The following is a 26,376-nucleotide window of genomic DNA, read 5'->3' as shown; positions in this document are numbered from 1 at the left end:
TATGTCGTTTATATCGCCCACCCCTACTTGACAGCAATCTATGGCAATTCCTAGTGGTCTCACTAGGTTGGCAGGGCTATTGCAAGCATCGTAAATCATCTGTAATGGGAAGTTTTAGCCAAAAACAAATTTCCAGCAAGTCCTGATAGGTACAACAGCGGTTACCACAACTATATACAAACATACTAAGCCAAACACACCAAACAAACTAATCTGTGCGCCTCACTACCTTGGTTATCTTGGTATTTTGGTGAACCTGTGCAAAGTATATTGTCAGTTTCTGCTGTGGTCGTCTGCTGCTGTAGCCCATCTGCTTCAAGGTTCAACATGTTGTGCATTCCTGCCTTGGTTGCTTATCCCGAGTTACTGCTGTCTTTCTATTAATTCAAAACATTCTGGCCATTCTTCTCTGACTTCTGGCATGAACATAGATAACTGCTGCTCACTGGATAGTTCCTACCAGACCAGTCTTCCTGGCACCAACAACCATGCCATGTTCAAAATCACTAAAATCATCTTCCTTCCCCATTCTGATGCTCAGTTTGGACTACAATAAGTCATCTTGTTCTTGTCTACATACCCAAATACAACGAGTTGCTATTCTGTGACTCACTGATTAGACATCTGCATTAACAAGCAGTTAAATAGGTATAGGTAATACAGTAAGTGTATATAAAAAATTTACCAACATCATCACAGCGTGTGTGGTCCTTTCAATTTTTTTTTATATAAATGTATGAATTTTTTGATTAATACTGACACACACACACACACAGAGAAACCAATGCCCGAGTAAATAAAGCCAGAATTATTTAATCAAACTAGAAAAAAATCCACTTATTACAACATTTGATGTAAAAATACAACGATTATAGCATTCACTGGTTGCAGATGGGTTTTTTCCCCCATTCTTTGCAGGATGGTAAATGGTAAACGGGCATGCAGACTAGGGGAAGCCGGGAATCAAACCACCAACCTTCCGATCAGTGGATGACTTGCTATAACTGAGCCTGAGCTATAGCCAGGAACACTGACCAGAACAAGACTGACTCTAGGATTTAATATCTAAAAAAAAAAGGAGTATTAGCCCACAAGATAATGCAAGTCATCACTTAATCAATGTTGATTTGTATGGAGGAAAGTGTGCAGCAAGAACCAATGCCACACAGCGCAATATTAACCAATCTAAGCTCATTTGCAATACATGTCTCTAGCTCTGTCTGAATATATTATGGGCCTATCTGAAAACCACTTCATTGCATGCAAAGCAGTTTGTGATCTGAGTGCCAAAACCTGAAGATACTTTCAGCTAGTTTAATCCGGTACATTTCACATGTGGACATGAGCATCGGCCTACATCAGCAAAGGTTACTCACCAAGTTGTTGCAGTGTGGTCGCCTTCACTTGTGCAGGAAGATTTTCCGTCTGCAACAGACTTTCATACGCTTCCTTCGCTGCTCTGTATTTCTTCTGCGGGGAGAACAGGAAGAGGAGGACAAGCAAGAGAAGTAGACATGGGGGTTGTTTAAGCCAGACAGGAAAGCCAGTGTTTTATGGTTCTATCTAGTCAGACAAAGACTTTAAAGACCTCCTCACACTCATATTGTCCTTCCATACACAGACAAACACACGGGGGAGGGTCAGTGTGAAAGAGCACAGGCCTGCCAGACTCAACAAGTCTGGCAGGTGTGTGTGTCTGCACTAAAATGTTTGTGTGCTTTAACAAAAAGGAACGCTTTGTATTTTGGGGAAATCTGAGCTGCCTGCTGGTGAACCAAGGGTTTGTTTTAACTTAGTGAGCTTACTGACCTTTTGTCTAGATCATCAGGTAGAGTAATGTCAGTGCATGCACAGAATCTTCTCTTATCAGGTCTAAAATAGCCTTTTAAAAACCAACCCACCAGACTGTGTATGTGCAGACCATGCACATACATAGTCTGGCTCTAGACTCTTCCTGTCTGCACACAATAAAAACACCTCTGGGCAAACACTGACACTTGGGCACACAAGCGAGAGAGATTCTTTAATGTTCCTTCCTGTGTCGACTAATGATTGTCATTAAACCTGAAGGCAAATACAACCAAATGAGCAGCTGCATTTGGAACTACTACAACTGAAGAATTGCAATGGGGGAGGGGGGGAGAATTGTTGGTAATGAAGCCTTGCCATTACCTACAAGATCTGACATTTAGAGTCATTTAGTTTTAGATAATACTTGAACAAAACACTGTTCTGTAGTTAAATGACACATTTTCCAACAGGTCCTGATCATGTTGTTTCAACATGATAGTAACAGAATGGTTCATATACAGCGCTTTTCTACTCTACCTGAGCACCCAAAGCGCTTTGTACAACATGCCTCATTCACCCATTCAAAAAAGCCCTCTTTTTCTATGCCTAAGTGCTTTCTACCTGACATACACACATTTACACTCTGATGGATGCATCAACTTGGGATCTGTCCCTTGAGCAGCCAGGGATCGATCCAACAACCTTCCACTTAGTAAATAACATGCTCTACCCCCAGTGCAGCATATTTTCATAATGGCATACTGAGGAGTGCATTAACATATTCAAACTTGGTCTAAACAAGGCAAAGGGACAGATACATGTAAATAAAAACAGTACCTAGATATAGTAACTCATCTACGCCAGTGGTCTAGTACAAAGTAGGGGTGTAATGTACCTATATATGCGCTGAATGATTCCCAGCAGCCTTTGAGCCAAACAATAATAGTTAGAAGTTAAAGCTTTATATTACTGGTGTTGTTCATCATAATGGGCTTTTTTTTTAAATAACTGAATTATTTTATACTTATGAATAAACAGTACAGTTGTTCTTATAAGCCACAGTATCTGAGTTCTTAAAAAGGCTGGATTACACTGAAGGTCTTCCCTTGTCAGAGAAATTGTTAAATCAATATAAAGTTATAGCAGGTGCATAGTGCTATATTAATTGAGTACAACATGAAATTGTTTGGCCCACATTTATCGATTGCTTACCTGGATCTCATATAAATGAGCAATGTGGAACTGAACTGTGGGGGTAAAAAAGAAGAGAAATTAGAAATTTGTGAAATAAAACAGCAAAAAAAAACCAAACAAACAAAGAGAGAAATTAAGATAGATAATGGATCCATGAAGCTCAGTGGGTACAGACTGCTAGCACTATGGAGCACAGATGGGAGGGGGAGTAGGACACTTTCCCCAGAGTGTACATGTAATCTGAAATCACAGTGTGTATCTGCAATGTGCTTGAAAGCACTTCCAGCTCTCTCTCTCTCCTTGTGCTGTCTCCTAGGCAACCCCAGTCTTGGGCAGAGTCAGCAGGGAAACAGCAACAGAGAGAGAAAAAAATCTGCTCTGTAGAAATATTCCTATGCCCTTACAATATTGGTTACATACCACTAGCAACACGGCACGTCATGTGTGATCATACTTTACGTTGTAGCGTGTGATTGGTTGGCTGGAACAATTATAGCACCTATACTTACTTTCAGCTTTGGACAAAGTGCAGAGTTTGGAGTCGATCAAAGCCAGCTGAAAATGCTGCAGAGAGGGAAAAAATGAAATCATTTTAGTGTGAAAGCAAATTCACAGAAATCAAACATCTCTGTGACAAGATTAAAAACAAACAAACAAACAAACAAAAACTATTTAACCTAGTTTTTTCCGAGAGCACAGAGCACAGGAGTGATACTTGTAAGGAAATCATGGAGAAATTTCTATTCTTCTCCAACTAATGTGCATTACTCAAATCCCCAGCATTCCTAATAAACCATAAATGAACTCCTGCCACTGCAACAAGAAAGGACACTGAGAACTGGAAAAGCTAAGGCACAAATCTCACCCCTCCTTTCCCCTGTCCAACTTGTCCTCAAAATGAGACGCTGATATCAAGTGGCAGGCTATTAATGGCATCCAATTCCATCATCTGAACTAGGGTTTCTGGGTAAGGCTGCTAGATGTCTGCAGAGGCCAAGGCGTGGCACAGTACCAGGAAATGCCTTCTATATGGGGTCACTCAACTGATTAGCCCAAGTCACACAGCTCTTCTAGCCTTCTCGGACTCCCTTTAGTTCTTCCACAAAATGCCCAGATGTTGCTGACACATTGCTGTAATTTTAACTGTATTCAAGTTCATTATACGAGAAAGTGAAATGTAAATTCCAGCAAGATGTCCTGTCTATAAGTGGCTTCAAGGTGACAGTTTTCATTGCAGTTTATTTCGGTAGTTAACTAATCTGCCAATTTTTCTTCAATTAGTCAACGATCATTTCACTTATGCTTATCTCCACTTCCAGTGGGTAAACCTCCTCTTCTAGGCTCCAGTCTTTCACATAGTCAAGTCTTCCCACCTGTGAATATCACTGTGTTGTCTCGGCCCACAGCAAAATAAAATAATGACCCAGAAACTTGTACTAATTACTATTCAGAATAAACACTAATAATAATGTGAGAAAAAAACAAAAACCAAACAAACTAGCATACAGGAGTAGCTACATTATCGCATTTTACTCTTTAGCTAACAAAACTGAAATGGTGTTCGCTTAGCAAGCATCATGCATGAGAAGGTTCCGATAGGTAATCTAACATCAACATTACTGGACAAATTTGAACATAAAGTATTAACGCGATGCACTGAACTCCCTAAAACTGAAGCATTCGGAGTTGACGTCACAGCTCCAGGGTGCCGGCGTTTTAAATGCTCGTGCACAGCAGTAGTCCTGTCGTGGAAGGAAAGTGCCAGTTTGCACACTCTGCAAATAACTTTTGTTTAAGATCTCAGTTTCCATTTTCTTCCGTCCTCCTGTTTTGCCGTTCGCGCTACGTTCTTCTTCGTTAGTATTGTCTGCAGTCTTGGCAGACGATGTAGGCGATACTGGCCTATAGCTTCCTGTAGTGTATTGCAGTTACAAAAATAAATTTATGATATGATGCATCGACAATAAAATTCCCCCATCAACTAATTTTTATAGTTGATGTCATTGATTATTTGGACGAATCACTGGAGCCCTTTTCAGTCCCTAGGTTTGCTGCACTGTAACCCTATGCAGTCCCAAATGATGCTTTGTGCATTTAAAAAGGCACCACTAGAATCTGGGTCAATAAAACCTGTCAGCACCTGAGCACGAGGAAAATCCCCAAACCTTGAACTTCTTTCAATGGCACGCACACTTTTGGAACAAACTGTACTGCTGCTGTTGCTGAACTGGTCAAATCAAAGAGGATATCTTGCTTTAACCTTAAAGGGAAGCACCGGTGTCAGCGGTCCATGCTGGGGGAAAAGACAGCTATAAGCACAGGCACACACATAAAAAGGAGGCGCCCGCTGTCTTGGAGCGACAGCAGCCGCACAGACGGTCAATGTCAGCCAGATAAAAATCAAGAGCCGTCCAGCTGGATCTTTCTTTGCATGCTTCACCCTGGGCCAGTGGAGCTTCACACACACTTACACATGCATGCGCACGCCCGCAGACACACACAGAGGACCCTGCTTAGGACAAACTCCCTTTTAAACCGCGCTACGAGCCACTAAACACCAGACACTCCTACTGCATCCACATGCTTTAATGTCAAAGTCAAGCAACAGAGGCAAAGACAAATGCTTTTACCTAGATCGCTTTCACATCACACACCTCATGGAACCCCACAGCATCCTCCAGTAGATCTCCGCCTCAGCCTCTTCTCTCCTTTCCCTCCTTCCCTTTCACACTTGCTCTACCATCAGGCAGATAATGCAGCAGGACTGTCAGCTTGGCATTCCACCTCCCTCCCCATGTCTCGCTTTCCTCACTCTCTCTCTCTCTGTCTCTTTGCAATCTTTCTTTTTGTCGCTCTCCCTCCCTCTCTCACGCCACCTCCTTCCCCCTCTTCTATCCTGGTGTCACTGATTACTATTCAGCAGACGGCTGCGGTGGAGAGTGCCGAGAGATGACACACAATACCTCAAAGCTGGAACAGGCAGGGAAACACCACCTCTACATCCCCCCTCCCTCACCCAACCCAAATCTCACCTCTCTTTCTCAGCTCAAAGCTCTTCTCTATGGCTACGCAGCTCTACAGAAGCAGCCAACTCATATAACCTCAATTAAAAGCACACTGGGGCCAAATCATTTCCTCTTCTCTCATTAACCACATTAGCAGACACTAATGGGATGAAGTTGTCTGCGCTGTATGTGAAATCCAAGTTTGGTGCAGTTACATGCAGTGATTCACATTGCAATGTGTTCTTAGAAACTCAAGGCATCTCAGTCACTTGATGCTCTGCGCCTTGAAACATGCATCCTTCATGAAAGTCCATTTCTACATTCCCTCCCTCTCCCTCCCGCACGCATTTACTACAGAAAACAGTTTCTGATTCCTTTCTCATTTCTGTTTCTTACATTTATTCAATCTCAGCTCCTCTGCGTGAGAGACCACCCCTCCCTTTAGATAAGTGGGGCAGTTGTATGTGTATATGTGTTGGCAGCGAGCCAGAACAAACAGGGAGGGGTGGCCTCCAACACCGAGTGAAGACGTGCAACGCGTGCAGCCTAGTTAGCTCCACAGAGCACCATGTGTATAAACTCTTAAAACCTTTGGTAATAAACTGTAAACTGAAAATGTCAAGCTTTAGGAAATACTTCTTTCACCATTAACCAATACAGAATATTTGCTTGATATAGTTAAGACACGTGTCATGGATCTTAAATTCTGAGTGTTGCACACTTCGTTTCTTGCACATATAAAGGACTGTCGGTATTGTTCTGGAAATGTAATTCACCTTGCTGAGTACATGCACATATTTACATCACTTCCTCTTGTGTCATCTTATCTGTTAATCTGATGTCAGTGTGTTTTCTTTGGAGAGAGAATTGTTTAAATGTGTATGTTTCAGTTTTTTTCTATCAATGACAAATTTATTTGAATTCATAGACCTCTGAACCATACAGCTCAAACGTGTTTCGGCAGGATTTCTACTCACCGGAAAGTCAGGGAGATCAGGCAACACTAACTCACAACTTACTTTTAAGACTTTGTTTTTAAGAAAATGTGACCACCTCGACCTTTTTCCTTCTAGATCCTCCAGGGCATCAGAGGAGAGGAGGAGCTCCTGTGCTGCTGACTGAGATCACAGCGATATGTTTCTGAGTTTGTGTGTCTGGCACTTATTATACCTTCCCCAAAAGATTTAGTAATGTATGAATAGGGCTGTGCGATATGACCAAAATCTCATATCCCGATATAAAACATCTATCGATATATAAATCACAAACATTTTTATATTTTCTGCAAATTCTGTGAATCTCGGGTAGGTGAAGTGTTTCCAGCTGGGCGTCGTGTAGCTGGAGTCGAGTATTTTTAACCAATGAATGAAACTACACATTTTTAGACATAGGTTTTAACGGCCGCCGTTTTCTTTGTGAGTATTTATTACATGGCGTGCTGCGGGGAAAAGCCTGTTCTAACGTTTGAGTCTAAGGTTTATTTTTTTAGCACCTGGTGGCTCTCTTTTACTTCTCATCCGTAAACACTCTGCATACTTTTTCACGTGATTCTGTTTATTTTGAAAAGTCTCAACAGGATCTTGAGCTTTATTGTCTAAGGTTTATGTGGAAAATAAACAAGCGGACATGCGATGGTTTTACCGTCGTTGTTGCTAACGACAACCCATAAAAACAGGCGCTTGTCCGTCCGTAGTGTGGTTATATTAAATATAAGAGAAAGGGAGAACTTTAAGAAATTAATATAGCCACTACAGTGACCATCAAAACCATGAAAAAATATTGCTATAAACAGTTTATTTTGCGACACCACAAAACAAACGATAGCGTAAAATGAAACGATAGACGTTTTTATATTGTCATCCGATATATATCGTTATATCGAACAGCTCTATGTATGAACTTCATATTCTGTAAGTCTGGAAGAATATTACTGAAGTGTTTCCTCTGCTATTTTCTTACTGTGGTCATTCAGAGTGTTAAACACTGATTATACACTGATGCACCTATTGCTGAAATATTGACACTTACTTGTAACTTATTGGAATTTAATCTTTTCTTAGTTAGTTTTCTATTCTTAGTTCTGGTTATTTGAACTTTTATTTCCATGAATAAAATCCTCTGCGATGGCAGTGTAATAAATATTACTTTTGTATAACTTGTAATATCCAGTTGGCTTGTCTAAACTTCTGTAGTGCACTGGCATAAGTATGCTAGTGCATACTACTGCTTATTACAAACTCCTGTGACATAACGTCTGAAGCAGGACAAAGCCTAGGATCAGATAGCAATCAATCCCCAAAGGGATCTCCGACAACAGATCGGCAACAGATGATCCTGCAGCCTGTGTTGATCCAAAGGACTAGGGAGGTCAGAATTATCTAAAAAGTTAAAAGGCTCTTATCTGTGACTGTACATCGGAATTCATGAAACTTAAGTGGCATGAATGCAAAATGATTCAATTGTTCCAGCCCTCTCATCAGGCAAGGACACTCTGCTGATGACTCGAGTCAAAATGTATATATTTGTTCTAGCTGCACTTCTATCAGCTGTGGGTGCAGAACCTTTAGATGTGCAAGGAACAAAGTAAGACTGTATAATACACTTCATAAACACCCACAATAGCAAATGCTTCCAGTATCCCTCCAATATTAGCTGATAAGGTTGTTATGACAACATTACAAGATAAGATAGCTCGCCTGCTTCCCTATGGATTTACTTCTGACTACATTTATAAAATCACGTCAGACCACAGCCAGAGTTGTCGCCCCAAGTCCTTTGTGATGGATAGTTCAAGATATTTAGAGTATTCCAACTGAAATCAGTAACTTCATTGTTAAAATGTGTGAGACAACATCTGTTCAGTAGTCATCTACAGTGCATCCTATTAAGTTGGACATTGTTCTACAGCCTCAGTATAGCAACCTCAGATCACCCATTTTATCTGTGCATGCATGCTTCAGTTCAGTCCAACATATTTTACCATCTCAGTTAAAATACATGGAAGGTGGAAGATATGACACCACTGAAATAAAATCCTTAAAACACAGACTGGATTCTGTCTCAAACTTCATATCTATTTAGATTTACAGACACTATCTCTACTTTTAAGATTAGGCTTCAAACATTCCTTTTTGCTAAAGCATATAGTTAGGGCTGGACCAGGTGACCCTGAACCCTCCCTTAGTTATGCTGCAATAGACGTAGGCTGCTGGGGAACTCCCATGATGCATTGGGTTTTTCCTTTTCAGTCACCTTTCTCACTCACTATGTGTTAATAGACCTCTCTGTATTGAATCGTACTTGTTATGAATCTCTGTCTCTCTTCCACAGCATGTCTTTATCTTGTCTTCCTTCTCTCACCCCAACCGGTCACATCCTTGAGCCTGGTTCTGCTGGAGGTTTCTTCCTGTTAAAAGGGAGTTTTTCCTTCCCACTGTCGCCAAAGAGCTTGCTCATTTGATTGTTGGGTTTTTCTCTGTATCTTTTATTGTAGGGTGTACCTTACAATATAAAGCGCACCTTGAGGCGACTGTTGTTGTGATTTGGCGCTATATAAATAAAACTGAATTGAAATTGAATTGAATTTACCTTTAAGCTTGACTCGTAGTCTGTGTTGACTTTAAACATGAATCCCAGTCTCAGATGAATCTCTTTAGCTCTTGAGAAACTGGGATCGATGTAAAGCACCTCCTGGAATGCCTTGATTGCCCTGGAAAAAGACCACAAAAATAGGAGGATTAATAAGAACAGAAATGAATACAAACAATTAACCTAATAAAATATGCCAATATAGCCCATGTGGACACTTTACTACACTACCAATCAATAATAATAATAATAATAATGATATGGTAATAATATGGAGTATAAAAATCTCCAAGGTAACCAGATAAGTGTAAATGCTACTTTGAAAAGAAAAAAAACTTGGAAAATGAGTGAAATCCCATTTGTAAAACCATCTCGGAAATTCGGTTGAGATAAGGGATGAGGACCTAATATTAGCCATTTAAGGCAGCAAGATGCAACTGTGCAACTTAACCCATACATTACATAACAGCTGCTAAGCTGTAATCTATTCTAGTGTTGCGAAACATTATCCAGGTTGAGGTAGCCCAGATAAGGCTTGATGCTACTTTTACGACAGAAAAAAAAAAAATCGTAATCATTTCACTGTACAAATAGCTGCAGGCAATTTGTTTACTTCAATTAAATAAAATGGCTTCAGCAGTGTATCAGTATATTGTACTGTAGCCTTTATGGTCAGTGGACAGTGTCTTCCCATTATTCTTCTAGATGCTGCAGCCACTACTGTATATTGGTATCTACCAGCCCAAATCTATGATACACATGGTTCCATGTGGGCTTCACGCATGTGTCTTTTCCCAAAAGTACATTTTTTTCCTCTTTGCTTGCTTGCAAAGTTCACAACAGGGTCAACTATATGGAGGCAATCATCACTACAGTAAAGATGTAGTTATGTGCACTTTGTTAGCTTACTATATTCATAAGGTGATTTTTCATGGCAAGTGGTCTGGTGGGAGCCAGAGGCGTCTCACTTGAGCTGTTACATGTTTGCATACATATAGAAGCATAACTTGTAGGTAAAGAAACCATTTCAGGGCTACAACATTTCATTGAGTAATTCCAAGAACTCGATTATTAAAAAAAATTTCTCAACACGAACTTTGCTTCGATGCTTCGGTTAACGCATGGCTCTGTATTGTGCCGATGTGTTAAATGATGTAAACATGAAGGTTTCACGCGCATGTGCGACTAAAAATGGACCTTCAGTATAAATGTGTTTAGGAGCAGCGTGTGAATAAAAGGTCTGACAACATTAAGCCCACACAGGCCCCAGTTTTAAACAAAAACACTGATAACATAACAGCAGTAGTGATGATGCTGGCACAGTTTAACGTGGACCCAGAGTATGTTTACACACCATAAAGAGCAAAGAGGCGGAGCCATTACCGAGCTGGTGAGCTCGGGTAGAGTGAAAGAAAAACGTGTTTCTAGTGTCGTAAACAGCAGTGCTGTTCCTGTGATCACCATTAATGCCTTTAGTGGAAAAAGGCAAGCGGGAGTCCTTCATCGAAACACCCGATCAAAAACTCTGATGTAAAGAAAAGCAAAACTTTGTAGCTGCTCCATCCACCGCTGTTTGTTTTTACACAAATAAAAATCTGCAGTAAATCTGAAGAAATTGTATAAAAATGTGCAGATGAACAGTTAACGTAGTCTGACACCATGTTTAAATTGTACATTGTGGCTTCAAAGTCAGGGACCAGGGTCTGAGACCACTTGTAGTCAACTTGCCCATCTTCAAATCAACACTGGTGTGTCAATATGGCGGTAGAATGGGGACAAAACAGCAATAAGACCGAGTCGGTTGGCTACCACTGTTTTTTGGGGGTGGTTTTTCTCTGAATCAGTTCAGGAACAAGTTGGCACTTATGACATGTGGTTTAACACATTTGTTAATCACTCTACATGCAATCTGTTTGTGATGATACTGCAATCTCCAATCTGTTCCCGCCTACATCCGACCTGCAGAGCTGTACCCTGGGCCAGGGACAGACTTGCCAGCATTGGACTGTGCAGAATCAACTCCCTCAGGCTGGGCCAGATCTAAACAGGGCAAACTTTGAACTTATTTATTTCTAAACAAGTAAAGACGCAGCAAACTACAAGCATTTCACCAAGAGCAAAAGTCAGGGAGCAGGTAACAAGGCTGAAGAGGAATCGGTAAATATAATACAAGTGTGAACACTTCTGTTTGAAATTGTCGGTAACTGTGTGAAGGCTTGAGGACTGAGACTCGAGTGGAGCGCACGATTTGACCTTAGAGTTGCTTTATTGCAAACTGTTCCTCCATATAAGCCTGAAATCCATGTGTAACACCTGACATATACGATGTTTAGAAGAACAAAACATTATTTATCATCAGTTCCAAGCTGTCCGCATGTTGATGAAGATGCTCTTACTGTGCCGGGTGTACAAATATGATTGATCAGGGGTTTTCTACAGTGTGCGAAACCTAACTGATGCTATCCACCAGGGCTGCAGTCTCACATCCTACAGTTAGAAAGCCTTGCTGTGAGAGGATCTCTGATAAAATGTCATGCAAAGTTTATTGGCTTTGCAAATGATGATGCAAATGATGATGCAACTGCTGTGACGGGCCAAGAAGAGCAGCTACGTGAAAAAAAAAACTCAACCCTAACCCAACCATCATTCACTGCACACTTAGAACTTGCAGTCCATGGTGATGGTGTGAAACATGCTACAGATGCAGAGTAATTATACATATTTATTAACTCTCAAGGTAACTGCAGACTTACAAAAGAAAATAAATAAATCCTCCATCAAAGTAGAGTGCTTTCTTAGGAATCTACTGCGGTGTAACATTAGCTCTTTCTTTCTTTAACAACATCTTGCCATTACGTCATATTAAACATCGAAGTTGAGTGGCACAGCTGGCTAAGTGGAGAGGGTGTTTAATTCTTACAGATTATACTTTTGTATCGTTGCGTCTGACTTCGAGTGTCTGAAGAGGAAAGCGCACGACTTGGAATATTCTGCATATTAATTTAACTAACACTGATCCTTTTGTAACATTCAGACACACTGGAACCTGCTCTGCTCACTATAATTTAAAAAAAAAAAAGAGAGAGAGAGAAAGTAAGCTGAATCCTTGTATGTGTCTTGCATTAGAATTCTCCTCCTTTCATTAAGTTGAGTTTAGTTCTACTGTTTCAGTAAAATACCAGCGTCATTGTGGAGCAGGAACATGTGGGACTCGGCTATAAACACTGAGGAAAGAGCGACAGAAGAGAGCCTTAGCTTTAAGCTATGCAGCTGTGCCAATTACACACTTGTTCTGGTAACATCTTTCCCTCTCATTCCAAATAAACAGTCCAAGAGGCAACTATAACACACATTGGCACAAAATAAGACATGCTTTTCAGTGCCCAAACAGTAACTCAGGTTTGTGCTATTCCATATGTGATTGAGCAAACCACTGATTAAAATTTGTTGGCAACTTGTCTGCATTTATAGATTAGACGGCAATTAACAGCAAACCTTCATCAATCTACTGACTTCCCACCCAGAGGCTGAGCAGTTGCCTTGCGACCAAAGTTGGGCGCCCAGAGCAGAGGGCACTCAGCCTCTGGCCTCCCAGAGGGTAACTGCATTGACTTGCAACTGTTCCCAGACAGAAAAAACAAACAAACAAACAAACACACCCAAAAGCCAAGCTTATTTACCAGTGTTTTTTCCTGGTTGCACAGTTTGCCATCCTACTTTTTTTACTCTAGTCTGAAACAGGTTTCAGTTCACATAAACTTGACGTGACAATGGTATAATGTTCCATTAAAGCTAACAAGAGGACTTCATATCTTGGTCCCTAGTTGCCAGCAAAATGCTAAACTAATTTCTCAGTTCAGCCCAGAAAAAGGCAAACAGACTTTCCGCTATACCGTTTTGTTTTTATCTGTAAAATAAAAGCAAAGTGCACATGCAAACCCTCCCTCCTTTTTTTAAACAAATCCGTCCTTGTAATGTCAAATATAGCACAGCCAGCAGAAAATGGAGAGCGATTATTTAAGGATGACAGTATGCTCAGCAGTTTGAAAATTCAAGTCCCCAAATTTCTCTTCAACACTTGTCATTTTGTTGCAAAGCTAAAAATCTGTCATTCAGTAACAGTATCTGCAGAGTGGATCTGGTCTATATCGGCGGGTCTGGCTTCACAAGTGTAGTGTGTGTCAGAGCAATCGTAAATTTGCTAGCATGACAGCAGCCTTTCAACATTTCAGCACCGATCTCTCAGCAATATTGAAATAAACTAACCTACAGAGGCGAGAGTCCATTAAAACACAGACAAATACTAGTCTCCAGTTGAAGCCACTCACTGTGTAGCTATGACAACAATAGCAACTGCATATCAGCACGAAGCCCTTCTCCTGTATGGCAGGGCACTCAGCTCACTGCTGACTGTGTGCAACACGCAGATACACGCACACACAAACGGCAGCCTGACTGAACTCATTGCCCTCATTCCCTTCTCCCTGTTTATCTGGGCCCTCCCTCTCTCCCTCCCCTCTGTGTTCACCCTCCCCTCCCTAAATGGCACAATCCAAAGTGAAGCTGCTCTACCAAATAGGTTGTGACACACAGCATAAGGCAGACTCGAGCCAAAGGCTGAACAGAGGGCGACCCAGGCCTTTAGAAAAAACCATTCAACAACAAAAAGGTGCACATCTGAAATATGGCTACTGGTTGGTGACCATTTGAAATTGAATGTCCAACATTATTTCAACATCAAAATTAGCATGGCATTTATGACCTAATATCTTATCCTTCCATTGTGGCTTTCTTTTGATTTTTAATAAACACTAAGAATCACAGGATTGTGATTCATAGGCTAGCATCCCTCTCTGGATATGCAAAACTACAGCGTTGTGAAGTAACATTCACCGTTTGACAGCTCAGCATTCCTTTGGGCCTCCGGCTCAAGTTGACGTAATCTGACCTTGAGGTCCCAACATGACATGCTCCCCTCCCCCATTAATATCCCCCAACACTCACAGCCGTTTTACACAAACAGATTCAAAAACCTGTCAAAACCATGGTTTCATCTTAGTGTGAATGAAACATGACTGTACAGCTCTACTACCACTGTTTGCACTGAGAGACTCAGAAAGCACTTAGGAAAGGAATTACATATGGCGACCAAGAGGGCAAAGGATGAATATGCAGGCTCTGCAGACAAAAAATTCTCTGCAATTTAGCAAACTCAGACATAGTTTATCACTTGAAACATGCAAGCAGTCTTAGATTAACCATTTAGAACTTCACATAAAAATCTTTTTCCTCTTTATTGTACACAGACTTTTTCTGCACAGGTCTCTCGGCTACACTAATAGCCCTTTCCAATAGTACCTTACAAGCTCGGCCCGATCCCCTTTTTGGTCGTTTTTCCATTAAAATTGAGTACCACCTAATGCAGGTGAAGCCCTTTCCCTAGTTGCCCGGTGTTAAAAATTAGAGTTTTGAATTTTGTGAAAGAGATATGCTCATGTGACTCATCGTCAGTCTGTTGACGTCACATTTTCAGATTGCTTGGAATCCCAGTAATAAAAAATGGAGTACTGGGTACCAGATACTAGCACCTAATGGAATACCCTTGAGTCGAGCCGAGCTGACCCAAGTTTGTATTAGTAGAAAAATACTGTAACAGCCACCCAATCAGATTTTTTCTATTCCTTTGCATTTTTTCACACATCCAAAGACAACTACTGATTTGCTGTTGAGCCATTCCTTCAGTTTTGAGAGTTAGGGACTACTAAGCAGCCCACTTATGTTTCCCAACAGGAAGGCTTGTCATGCTGCTGAGTCTCACTCCCCACCAGTAGACTCCAACTATACTGGTGTGGACTGCAGTTATTGACAATAGTATTTCTAAGTAAGAGGGCTAATCCAACCTGAACCTGAACCTGAAGGAGCACAGACGAGTAGTCATTTCTGATCCTAAAGCCTGACAGGTGCATTTGCAGCCGGTGCACTGCAATGTATGACGTAATTTTAAATTTGATAGGAAATATCTGCCTTTGTCTAATGACCAACCAATGATAATACATTGGTTGGTCATTAGACAAAAATGCTGGACATTACTTAAAAGTATTTGATCTTAAATCAAAGTAAAAGTTCTATAATGGGGATTCAGTGAAATAGACCCAGGAACAAGGTGGTCCCTTACTGGGCAAAAAGCACTAATGTAGTAAAAGACTCACTAAAGAAGGTTTTCAAGCTTTAAAAGCTTGGCTTAGGCTAAGGCAGGGGTCGGCAACCTGCGGCTCTTTTGTCCTTATACTGCGGCTCCGGGTGGTTTGGGAAAATAAATTAGAAGTATTTAGCTGAAGTGTATTTTATTTGTGTTTAGTTCTTTTTTTAACTTGTAGTTCTAAATTGGAAGGTTATTGTGATTTTGAAATATAAAAATAAAATTATATTATATTATTTTTTCACCGCTCAAAATAAGTGTCACACTCGCGGAAGCCGGTATACCCGCCGAAACGCCGTGCATTTATCGAGACTTTCGACCCCAGGTAGGCCAGTTATGGATCTTCGGATCCACATTATGTCAGCAGCTCCACCATGAACCATGTTAAAACAAACACCGCTCACGCCTCACAGATGACAGCTTACAGTCCTGCGTAAAGATGAAAGCCCCGTTTTGCAGATGCTGTGCGCAGAGGTTCGGGACCATAAGTCTTATTGTAAACATATCAGGGCAGACCCGACGATGTTTGCATGAACACGCTTTTCAGCATCTCTTTACTGACCACTTTTCACACACGGTTGCTGTACGCATACAGCCGGCTGTAGCTTTTCAGCTCACAGCCCGACAACACAACAGCAGAGAGAGCACAGACTTTAAGGCAGCCAGGTGTGATTGCGGGTGCCGCTCAGGTGCGTCCGCCTCCCATGCAGCGGCGCTGCAGACCACGCCCCGCCACACACATTAACCAGGTAAAATACATGTTTAGGCGGAATTTTGCAAATATCTATTTTTCCTTTTTTAGCAGCATAGTGCTTTTTTCCAATTACTTTTTAAAAGTCAGGTCAAGGCTCCAAAAGCCCAAAGGCGATATAAGGGGGGCGGCTCACAGCAGTTTTTGTTTGCTGGATCATTTTAGTTCAGCTGGGTGTTTTTCCTTTTGTTATAGTTCTTTAAGAGTTCAAAATGTGTTAATTACATAAATAAAATGTAATTTTCTCTGTAGCACTTCGTGGATTTCATAAGCAACACACCTTAGTTGCTCTGTGGATTCTTTTAAAAAGCAATTAAAAACTTTTTTGTTCAAACAAGCCTTTTGTTGATCTACGTATTTTATATTCTTTACATTATTTACATTTGATCTTTTACATTGTGTATAATGTCTATTGATTGTATTGTTTATTTTAATCTTTGTGTACAGCACTTTGTGACTGCCTGTCTGTGAAAAGCGCTTAATAAATAAACTTTACTTACTTAAGTTGTTCACACAAAGCATAAAGGTAAAAAAAAAAAAAAAAACAATATATACAGTGTTATCTTCATTTTAGATTTCAAAAAGTATTTGCGGCTCCCAGTGTTTTCTTTTGCGTGGAAACTGGGTCCAAGTGGCTCTTTGGGTGTTAAAGGTTGCAGACCCCTGGGCTAAGGGAAAAAAATAAGATGTTCTGCTGGTGTAGCTTATGAAAGCAATAAAATCAACAGGCCCACAGGTAACAGGCACAGACACAGCAGCAGGTCAGCCTCTACAGCCTGGTATATAAGAAAGCTACACCCCTGGTTTCCACAAGTCTGGTTACAAGATTTGTTTGATGGGACTTCGGTCGGTGCTGCAAAATGACTACACTCACATCACAGACTTATCTACTACATTCTAAAGCAATAAGTGTCAACGCTCATGCACATCAACACCAGCACAGGCAGCAGCAGAACAAAACAATCTGAATACAGTCTTAGCCTCCAAGATTTTATACAATCATGATACACAAGTGGAAAGTCTGTTGTGCTAGGGCTGTGCGATATGACCAAAATCCCATATCCCGATATAAGAATTCTATCGTCCCGATAACGATATAAATCACAAAAATGTAACATTTTCTGTAAATTCTGTGAATCTCGGACAGCTCGACTTGCGGGAAGTGTTTCCAGCTGCGCGTCATGTAGCTGGAGTCGAGTGTTTTAACCGATGCATGAAACGATACATTTTTAGACATAAGTTGTAACGGCCGCCGTTTTCTTTGTGAGTATTTATTACACGGCGTGCTGCGGGGAAAAGCCTGTTCTAACGTTTGAGTCTAAGGTTTATTTTTTAGCACCTGGCGGCTCTTTTTTAATTCTCATCCGTAAATAATCTGCTCTTTCACGTGATTCCGTTTATTTTGAAAAGTCTCAACAGGATCTCGAGCTTTATTGTGAAAGGTTTATGTGGAACAAGCACACACGCGGTGGTTTTACCGTCGTTGTTGCTAACGACAACCCATAAAAACAGTCGCTTGTCTGTCTGTAGTGTGATTATATTAAATATAAGAGAAAGAGAGAACTTTAAGAAATTAATATAGCCACTACAGTGACCATCAAAACCATGAAAAAATATTGCCGTAAACAATTTTATTTTGCGACACCACGAAACAAACGATAGTGTAAAATGAAACGGTAGACATTTTTATATTGTCATCCGATATATATCGTTATATCGAACAGCCCTAGGTTAAAAGGATTTAAGAAAGCAAAAAAAAGAGTCAAGAATATTTTTACCAGCATGTGTAATTTTTTAAAAATTAAATGGCAGAGGTGGTGATAACTTTCACCAATTCCACAACCTTGAGGGTCAGCCAGTGCCTCTTGGCTTACTGGGAATACTTAATGGAATACAAAGACATCATTCATTACACACAAAGTTTCTCTAGTGCAACAGATGTAAACATTTAATGATGAAAAGTGCCTGTTAACAGCATATAAATCACATAAACACAGAAAAGTGTACTTCCAATAGCTGGGAAAGCAATACTTCAACAAACACACACACTACTAATGCCTGACAATAATATGCCAAGTGCCTATTGAGCACTGGGAATTCAAAAAAGGATTTCTCTTACTCTTATCTGCATATTAGCTTGATACACAAAGGCAGCCTTCAGTCCAGAGGGGAACCTTGCCTTGCAACTGTTCCGTCTTTCCCTGAAACCGTTCTGGTTTTATCAAGTTTCTTGGTCCTCAGACAAAGTAGGGGTGACATAGCGTGCATTTATTTACCACAAGGTCAGACCGTTACACAGCAAAGGAAAAGGATTTTTTCTCCCCACTTGGTTCATGGAGAAACCAATTATAAAACTGGCAGAGATCACACATGCAATGAGAAACGTTTTTTTTTTTTTTTTCAAAAGTACTTACCACTGAAATGCATTATAATGGAAGTAAACCATGCCAAGGCCATATAAAAAGGCAGCATTCTGTGGAGAAAACCAAAGGTTGGAAAATTGTTGTTAACAGCAAAACAGACGTTTTTCAGCTCATTGTTTACTGTACAGAATTTAGCACTAAAGTAAGAGCTAGCAAGGATAACCTTGATGGCACGAAAACATGTTTATACACTGTACATTCAATACTAGTTAAATGTATGACTTTTCAAGGCCTTTAATAGCACTTTAAATGAATTCTTCCCTGAGGTGAAACAGAGAGAAAGATAGAAGAGAGAAAGTAGCACCACACTAAACAATAGCCAAAAAAAGAAAAAAGGTTTCCATTTTCAATTTTGGGGCCCTGAATCCTTCTTCTTATTTGTTTTTTAAATGTCAAAATGCTCTGCTTAGGCTGCTGCCCCCACGACCCGGCCCCAGATAAAGCGGATGAAGATGGATGGATGACCATTGAAAGAATGGCAACTGAAGGCACTTGTGCCTTGGCTTCACTTCTCAGGTCCACCGTTTTTTTTGTACCATCTATAGCAACCCCATGTTGCTTCTAACTTTCTATCTCAGTGATCCTTTTATATGGAAATCTGGTTCAGGTTTTTAGTTTAACTCATGTCCAAAATCAGTCATGAGTCATTGTCTCCCTTCCCCCATATTAGTGCAGTAATCTATACATGGCACACAAACGATGCATTATTTCATAAATAAAACACTGTCTTTCTGTTACAGTATTTATTTTTGCTTTGTTAAAGGGAGGCAGTCTCGTTGGGACTGGCACTGGGCGGGGGGAATCGAGACTACGAGCTTACATTATCACTTCACTGTGGTGAGCTGTAAGCAGGGAGCTGTCAGGTCTGATCACAATCGAACTCTCAACACCTCTGTTTAATGGGCGTGCTGAAGCACATGAAGAGCACGGGCTGGAAACCATCATAACATAGATGACTGGACAATTCGACTAAAGTTCAAATAATGCTGTAAGGAAAAAAAACTACTGATCTGGGGTTTAAGCTAACAAATTACACAATGGGGGACCATGATTATGGATGAGGTAATTGTGGAGGGGTAGACAGAAATAGAGCACTTTTCGTCTCGTTCCCCTGAAGTGCTTTTGTGATCCTCTTTCTCACCATATTAAGTTTGCTTTTCCCCCTCACAATATTGTCTGTGATCCTCGTGAACCATACAAATAAGTTAATGTGCTAGTTCATGCCAGGCATGATACACTTGTAATTTAGCAGGACAAGCTATGCATTGTCCTGCTAAATTAAGAGGATGCACGACACTTAACTTAACCTTATTGCTTTTAGTTTAGACAGATTACAGGTGCAAACTCTCAGCACAGCCACTCCACTTTCCAAAAAACTTGGGATTACTAAAAAACTGCACAAAGACAACAAATCATATGACCACACTGGAGAAAAACAAGCTTAAAACTGCCATGCTATGAACTTGCTTCAAAGCAGTTAGCAACAAAATACTGAAAAAGTTGTGATGATAGGAGAAAACAAAATCATAACAAACGTAGTTCATTTGTAGCATAGCAGTGTAAAAAAAAATAAAAACAAACGAGCATCCCCAAAAGGGATGCTCGTTTGTACCGATCCAGTAGCTGGACTGGATATCAGTCCAATCCGGACTTCAAAAACTGGCTCTGATACCAATCGATCTAAAGTCTATTCATTCAGTTCTACACTGCACATTAGCAACAGAGCAATGGCCGCTAATGGGAGCACTAAGATAGCTTGTTTTGCAGGCATATCTTGATGTATGCTCAGTCATCCAGGTAAGTAAATCCCAAAAGGTTGATTCTGTTGATCTAGACTCCAGGAGGAGGCCTAAGGGTACATCTTTCGCCATCTTACACTGCTGTGATTGCAGCCATTCCCCAACTCTCTGAATGGTTCTCATGGCCATTAATCAGTGGTCTTTCATCAATGGTTTTCATATTAATGATCAAGGAACTGACCTCACAGCCCATTCAGTGGGCTGGTTTCAGTTATTGTGCAAATGCACTGTTTATAAGGTTGGGGAGTCAGCTGAGACTGAAGAAGTCACTTGGATGAGTGATGAAATGTTTCTCCCACTGAAAATGCTACGTCCAGATGAACAGAATCAACCTTTTGGGCTTTAAAGACATAGTTTTTCTTTAACCAAAAACTGTGATTAAGTGTGTTGATATGACCTAAGGCTCCAGCGAACATGCTTACACCATCTCTCTCTAGCTCGGTCGCTTTCAGTGCTGAAGTGAAACCAAACACCAGCATCTCTCTCTCTTACTTGTTGTGGTTATAGGAAGTTTGAAACTAGCTAAATGTAAAGTAATCCAGATGATTCCCTGCTAGCCACTGATTCTGCATTACTTTGCTCCGTTAATGAATGGTTTTGTGTAGACTTTGTCAAAAGAAACCGACATATGAACCAGAACACTAAATAACCACATTGTGGGCACTAATCTACAAGGAAAGAAGGCTGCCAGTGCTACCTGCAGCATCATGTGCCCAGTGTTAGGCACAGCACAATGAGAAAGACATTTCAGCAACATTTAAGACAGAATTTCTTTCCTGAATTATGTGACTAATGGTGGCAAAACACACATGCTAGCTCTGGGACACTGTTTAATCTCGGTTAAATCAGTTATCTTGTTGATTAAATTGTAACTGTTTTCTAGACTCTACTGACTCCTTTAAAAAGCAGCTGAAGACATTTTTATACAAACGGGCTTTTAATTAATTTTAACTTGTATGTCTGATCTTATTGTAAAGCACTTTTTATCTGTGAAATGTGCTATATAAATAAATCTTACTTACTTATAGACTAGCTGACTAGCCTTATTTCTTTATTTTATTCCATTCAGTAGTAAGTTAGTTACTGCTGTAAAGCCATGGTTATTCTTGATGCAAATTTGATGTCACTGGAACTGCAATTTAGACAGGTTGTCATCCTGCTACAGTCTCTTCCTAAGTAATAAGTGACTACAGTAAAAAATCCCAAGTTAGAGGTGGAACAAAGCCTCCCACCAATGCACATTTAAACCTTTGACACACCACAGAATAACAAAATCCCCTGACCTCTTAAAGGCTATGAAAAGCGGAATTGCGATAGTTCAAAACAAACAGTAGAAAGGAGCCTTTAACCTTCATGCCACAGCATTTCCAAAGTGACTCTGGTCTCTGCACAGATATAAAAAAAAAAAAAACACAAACTAGCTGGCAACATTTGGCAAACTTCAGCTTTCAAAACGGTAACATAATACTGCTGACTAAATGACCTGTAATCAAGCCAGTTTATATGAAATCATGTTTGCTGCTGTCTTTGCAAGACTGTTACATTTAGTTAACTGCATGCTTCCATCCATCCACCCCATCTTCCTGGTATTGTATCCAATTCAGAGAATGCACTTCAAGTTTCAGCAGGATAACTAAACAGCAAAAAAGAATATCCACACTGACATGACTACCAATCTCCAAGCTCTATAAACTAATATCAAACTGTCAATCACAGTATCTACTCCAGCAGTGGCTCTGGACTAGGAGTGAATAATCTAAAGCAGGTTGCTGAGGTGCATTTTACAGACTAACTGTCAACCAGTCAAGCATTGTTTGGTATGTGCACACTGTTTAAGGACAATGACATGCTGAACATTCTTGCATCTGAGCAGTTGTTAGCCTCTACCGCCCCTCAGTACCTGCAGCGCATTTAAGGCACCGTTTCTGATGCTGACCTGTGCCTTTCTGCCAGCTCAAAAACAAAAGCAGTAGAAAAATTGGTAATAGGGGATGTTGTGTATCCCAGAAAAAAATCAGTCCTAGCAAATTAAAAAATAAATAAATGAATACAGTTTTTTAATGGCTGTGTTACCTATAAGAGTCATGAAAGCTTACCTTCCAGTAGTCCGACTGTGAACTGAAGTACCTCTGGTATGCAGATAATGCTAAATATAAGAACATAAAGCAGAGAGAGGGAAATACTCAACAGGATGTAAACAATTAGTGACAATGTTAAAAGCTAAAGATATTTACCTCTGTTACACTTCAACGCTTACCAGCAGGAAAGCACATATAAACTAATCTGAATATTTTATCATCAACATTTTTTCAAGCAGAGTAAAGAAACAAGAGTGAAGTCAAATTTTTATTGGGAAAAAAAAAAAGATGTCTTAGTGGATCCTAAGAAGCAGATTTGACAGGAACAGGGAGCCATCTACACTCTGGTCTCTCACCTTTTGAATAGTCCTCCAGCAGAAGGTTGAAGTGTCCAAGCTGGCAGAAAATGTCAGGGTCCACTTTTCCCTCTGCTTTCAGGATGAGGGCATCATAGCAGCTAACAGCCTAAATAAAAGGGTGATAGCAATGAAGAGTTTAAAAGGGTGCGACTGACGACAGTAAGGTAGATGTTCAGTTTGTCCTGTGCATATTAGAGACGTTATGAGGCTATAAAGGACCGATACGACCAATGCTTAGGTCACCGGATGAGCTTTATTGGAGGTAACGTTCTGACACAGTTGATTCACATACTATCAAAGGGATATCCTTTTCAAACCTTCTAGACCTGTTTTGCATAGTACCAGCTCTGTGCCCAAATATGGACCTGGAAAGTCAGTATTTAAACAATGGATATACAAATTACGTGCTATAGCCCGCGCTGCAGTCACTAAGGACAAATGACTGATGAGTATGACTGGGTGCGTACATGAGAGGGTAAAATAAAGGCGGAAAAAAAAATTGTATCATTTGGAACCGCTGAAATAAATTAAATGTAACTCAACTGACAAAAATAAATGGTAAGTGAACTGAACAGAGTGTACTGTGAATTTGGGCATACAGAATACAGTCTTGTTGAGCTGGTAACAATCACAGAAAATAAATTGTAAATTGACTGGTGCTTATACAGCGTTTTTACTCTGCCTGATTACTCAAAGTGCTTTACAGAACTTTCTTTATACCAGCTTACAACTCAACAATAGGGCTGCCACAAACGATTATTTTGATAGTTGACTAGTCGCCGATTATTTTTGCGATTAGTCGACTAATCAGATCATGCATCCACTGGACGTAAAACGTACAGCTTATTACACCAGCATGAATCTGCTCTTATATAACTATCATTAGCTTACAACTTTAAGTGTTTAAGGTATGTGCTAACTAAAAATAAAGACAAGATGATAGTTTATTAAATTTTAATGAAATTTGCAGATTGTTTCGTTGAAGTTTAATAAACTCAGCCGTCTACTTCTGATAATCAGTTGTCTGCTTGACGTTTATTCAGCTGTGTAAAAACTATAACTTTAATCTCAGCCAAACCGATTTACTAAGGAACAAATAAAATACTAAAAAAAGCCAAACAATAACATTTTCAAGTTATCTAAGTGACTTATATATCATGTTTAACCTGAGTAGGGAAAGACGACTGTGGGTTCGTAAACAATTTGTTGGGAGTCCGGTGTTCTCACAGGCTCTAGTGAACCTTGAACCCCGGCTACCTATCGAGCTCGTGGGTAACAGACGTCTCCGAAAACGTCAGAGCGCTTTTGAAAATATGTGGTGTCTTGATAAACCGAGCAGATATTTGAAGTTTACACAGCTACATTCTCGTCTGAAAATATGTTAAACGTTTATTTTGTGACATGAAGTATACACCTGACCCATCCTTCAAATCTAGGGAAATGAAGGGCGCATTTGTTGGAGGCTTCAAATTTGGACAGTCTTCGTCGTGTCGCTGTAACGTAATCAGCCTACAAATGCGGGCACAGGAGGATGCGGTTCCTGAATTTGGCCACAGCTACGATACTGGACACAGCTTCTTCTTCTTCTTCAAGGTTTAATAGCAGCTGGCATCCTTGTACATGCAGTGCTACCATGTTCTGTTTCAGTCCATTATTACACTCTTAAATCCTACTACTTATTCCTGCGTCTTTTGGGATCTTACAAAGTTTCAAATTACGCGTCAACAATTAAATTAGTCGTCGACAATTTTAATAGTCGACGTAATCTGACTAGTCGACTAATCATGGCAGCCCTACTCAGCAAAAAACTAACTTTATCACTGTCAGGTTAGGGTCATGTGATGTGACTCAGATTAATATTTGAAACACAGCAAAAATATCAGTAGTATTTATCTATTTACAGTTTAAGGCTTTGTCACGGATGCTCCTTTTAGAACCTGTTCTAAAACACTGGCACTATCACATTGATTGAACTGAAGCTGAAAGCATTGATCTCAGTGGCTATTGGAGAAGTCACTGCAAGAAATATAGGCAGAGCAAACTACAGGTATCTTACTACCTTGTTTTGTTTTGTTTTTTACAATAGTAGATGACCCAATGTCTGCAAGCAAAGCTACCCAATAACTAGCTCTTAAAACGCTCAAATTGAGTCTAGAGGTCTAATGGGAACCAAGGCAGAACTGGCTACACACCAGCACTATGTTGATGGAAAAGAGGTAGTAGTGGATAATGTTAGTGCAAGAACTGGAAATCAGCCTGGTAGCAACAGCCAACACAGAATGGTTCCTTATTTTTGGTCTTGGTTCTTGTTTTGCAGAACTCGTGAGCAGCACTCCATCCTTCTGAATCCCATGCACGTCGGTCTAGCATAGACACTTTTTTTTCCTGACAGGTGTACTTTGCAAAACAATGATATCCATCTCACTGTACGGCTACGTTGCGTGCACAATGTTGCTGCACTGTTTTTAGACAGATATAATTAACTAGCTGCACTGATCCTGAAAACATGCATAGTGTTTATCTGTGGTCAGTTCTACTGCTCTGCAAAAAAGGCAACCTTCCATATATGTATACTGCTTGTTTACAGCAGAGGCATATTTTTGAGAGATTCTGGCAAAGTACTAAAGGTAATTGACTCAGTTATTCGTTATTACAAGACCTCGTGAAAAAAAATCTGAAAACATTTTTCTTGTGCACCATGCACCTTATCCAGTGGTCTAGAAGAAAAACATTCCCGCATGATTCGTCACTGCACATACAACTACGCTAACATAAAAAGGGCTGTGATGTATCATTAATTGGTTAAAAATCCATGCACATTGAAACTATTGTTGTTCTGCTCACGAATTCTGCTTTTGGTGCACAAGTGAAGTCTGTAGAGACGGTGTCAATCAGCAAGGACCACTTTTGAAACCATTTAAACAAATTATATACTCTACGACGACAAATCTACTTGTTTTTAATATTCACCATTCATTGAACAGAGCATCGTGCAAAGAATTAGTCACACCAAATTTTAAAATGGTAGGATGCGGAAAGAATATAAGAAGAATTAGGTAAATTTTTCTTATATTCGTTGTGTCTTCCAAAAAGACTCATTTTGGAAGACACAACTGTATTTAATGGGATACAATCTAAAACACCATCGCCAAGAAAGACTCAACAACCAGACGTTGTAAGTTTAACGTT

General features: G+C 40.2%; 1 protein-coding gene across 5 annotated transcripts in view; it reads right to left on the bottom strand.

Moving 5' to 3' along the window:
• The window catches only part of kdm6a (lysine (K)-specific demethylase 6A), a 46,265-nt gene that overhangs the window by 17,809 nt on the left and 2,080 nt on the right, over positions 1–26,376 (bottom strand). For 3 of the 5 annotated variants that reach the window (XM_085135327.1, XM_085135329.1, XM_085135328.1), the window contains exons 3-9: positions 23,185–23,293; positions 22,847–22,896; positions 18,943–19,001; positions 9,579–9,699; positions 3,495–3,549; positions 3,004–3,038; positions 1,377–1,470 (exon numbers count right to left, since the gene is read on the bottom strand). In XM_085135327.1, coding sequence (XP_084991453.1) covers positions 1,377–1,470; positions 3,004–3,038; positions 3,495–3,549; positions 9,579–9,699; positions 18,943–19,001; positions 22,847–22,896; positions 23,185–23,293 — 523 coding nt within the window. The other 2 variants (XM_085135330.1, XM_085135331.1) reach the window with 2 other exon arrangements.

This window comes from Neolamprologus multifasciatus, chromosome 16 (assembly GCF_963576455.1).
Source record: "Neolamprologus multifasciatus chromosome 16, fNeoMul1.2, whole genome shotgun sequence".
Taxonomy (NCBI): Eukaryota; Metazoa; Chordata; class Actinopteri; order Cichliformes; family Cichlidae; genus Neolamprologus; species Neolamprologus multifasciatus.
Note: the sequence above shows the minus strand (reverse complement) of the source record. Positions and strands in the feature narration are given on the sequence as shown.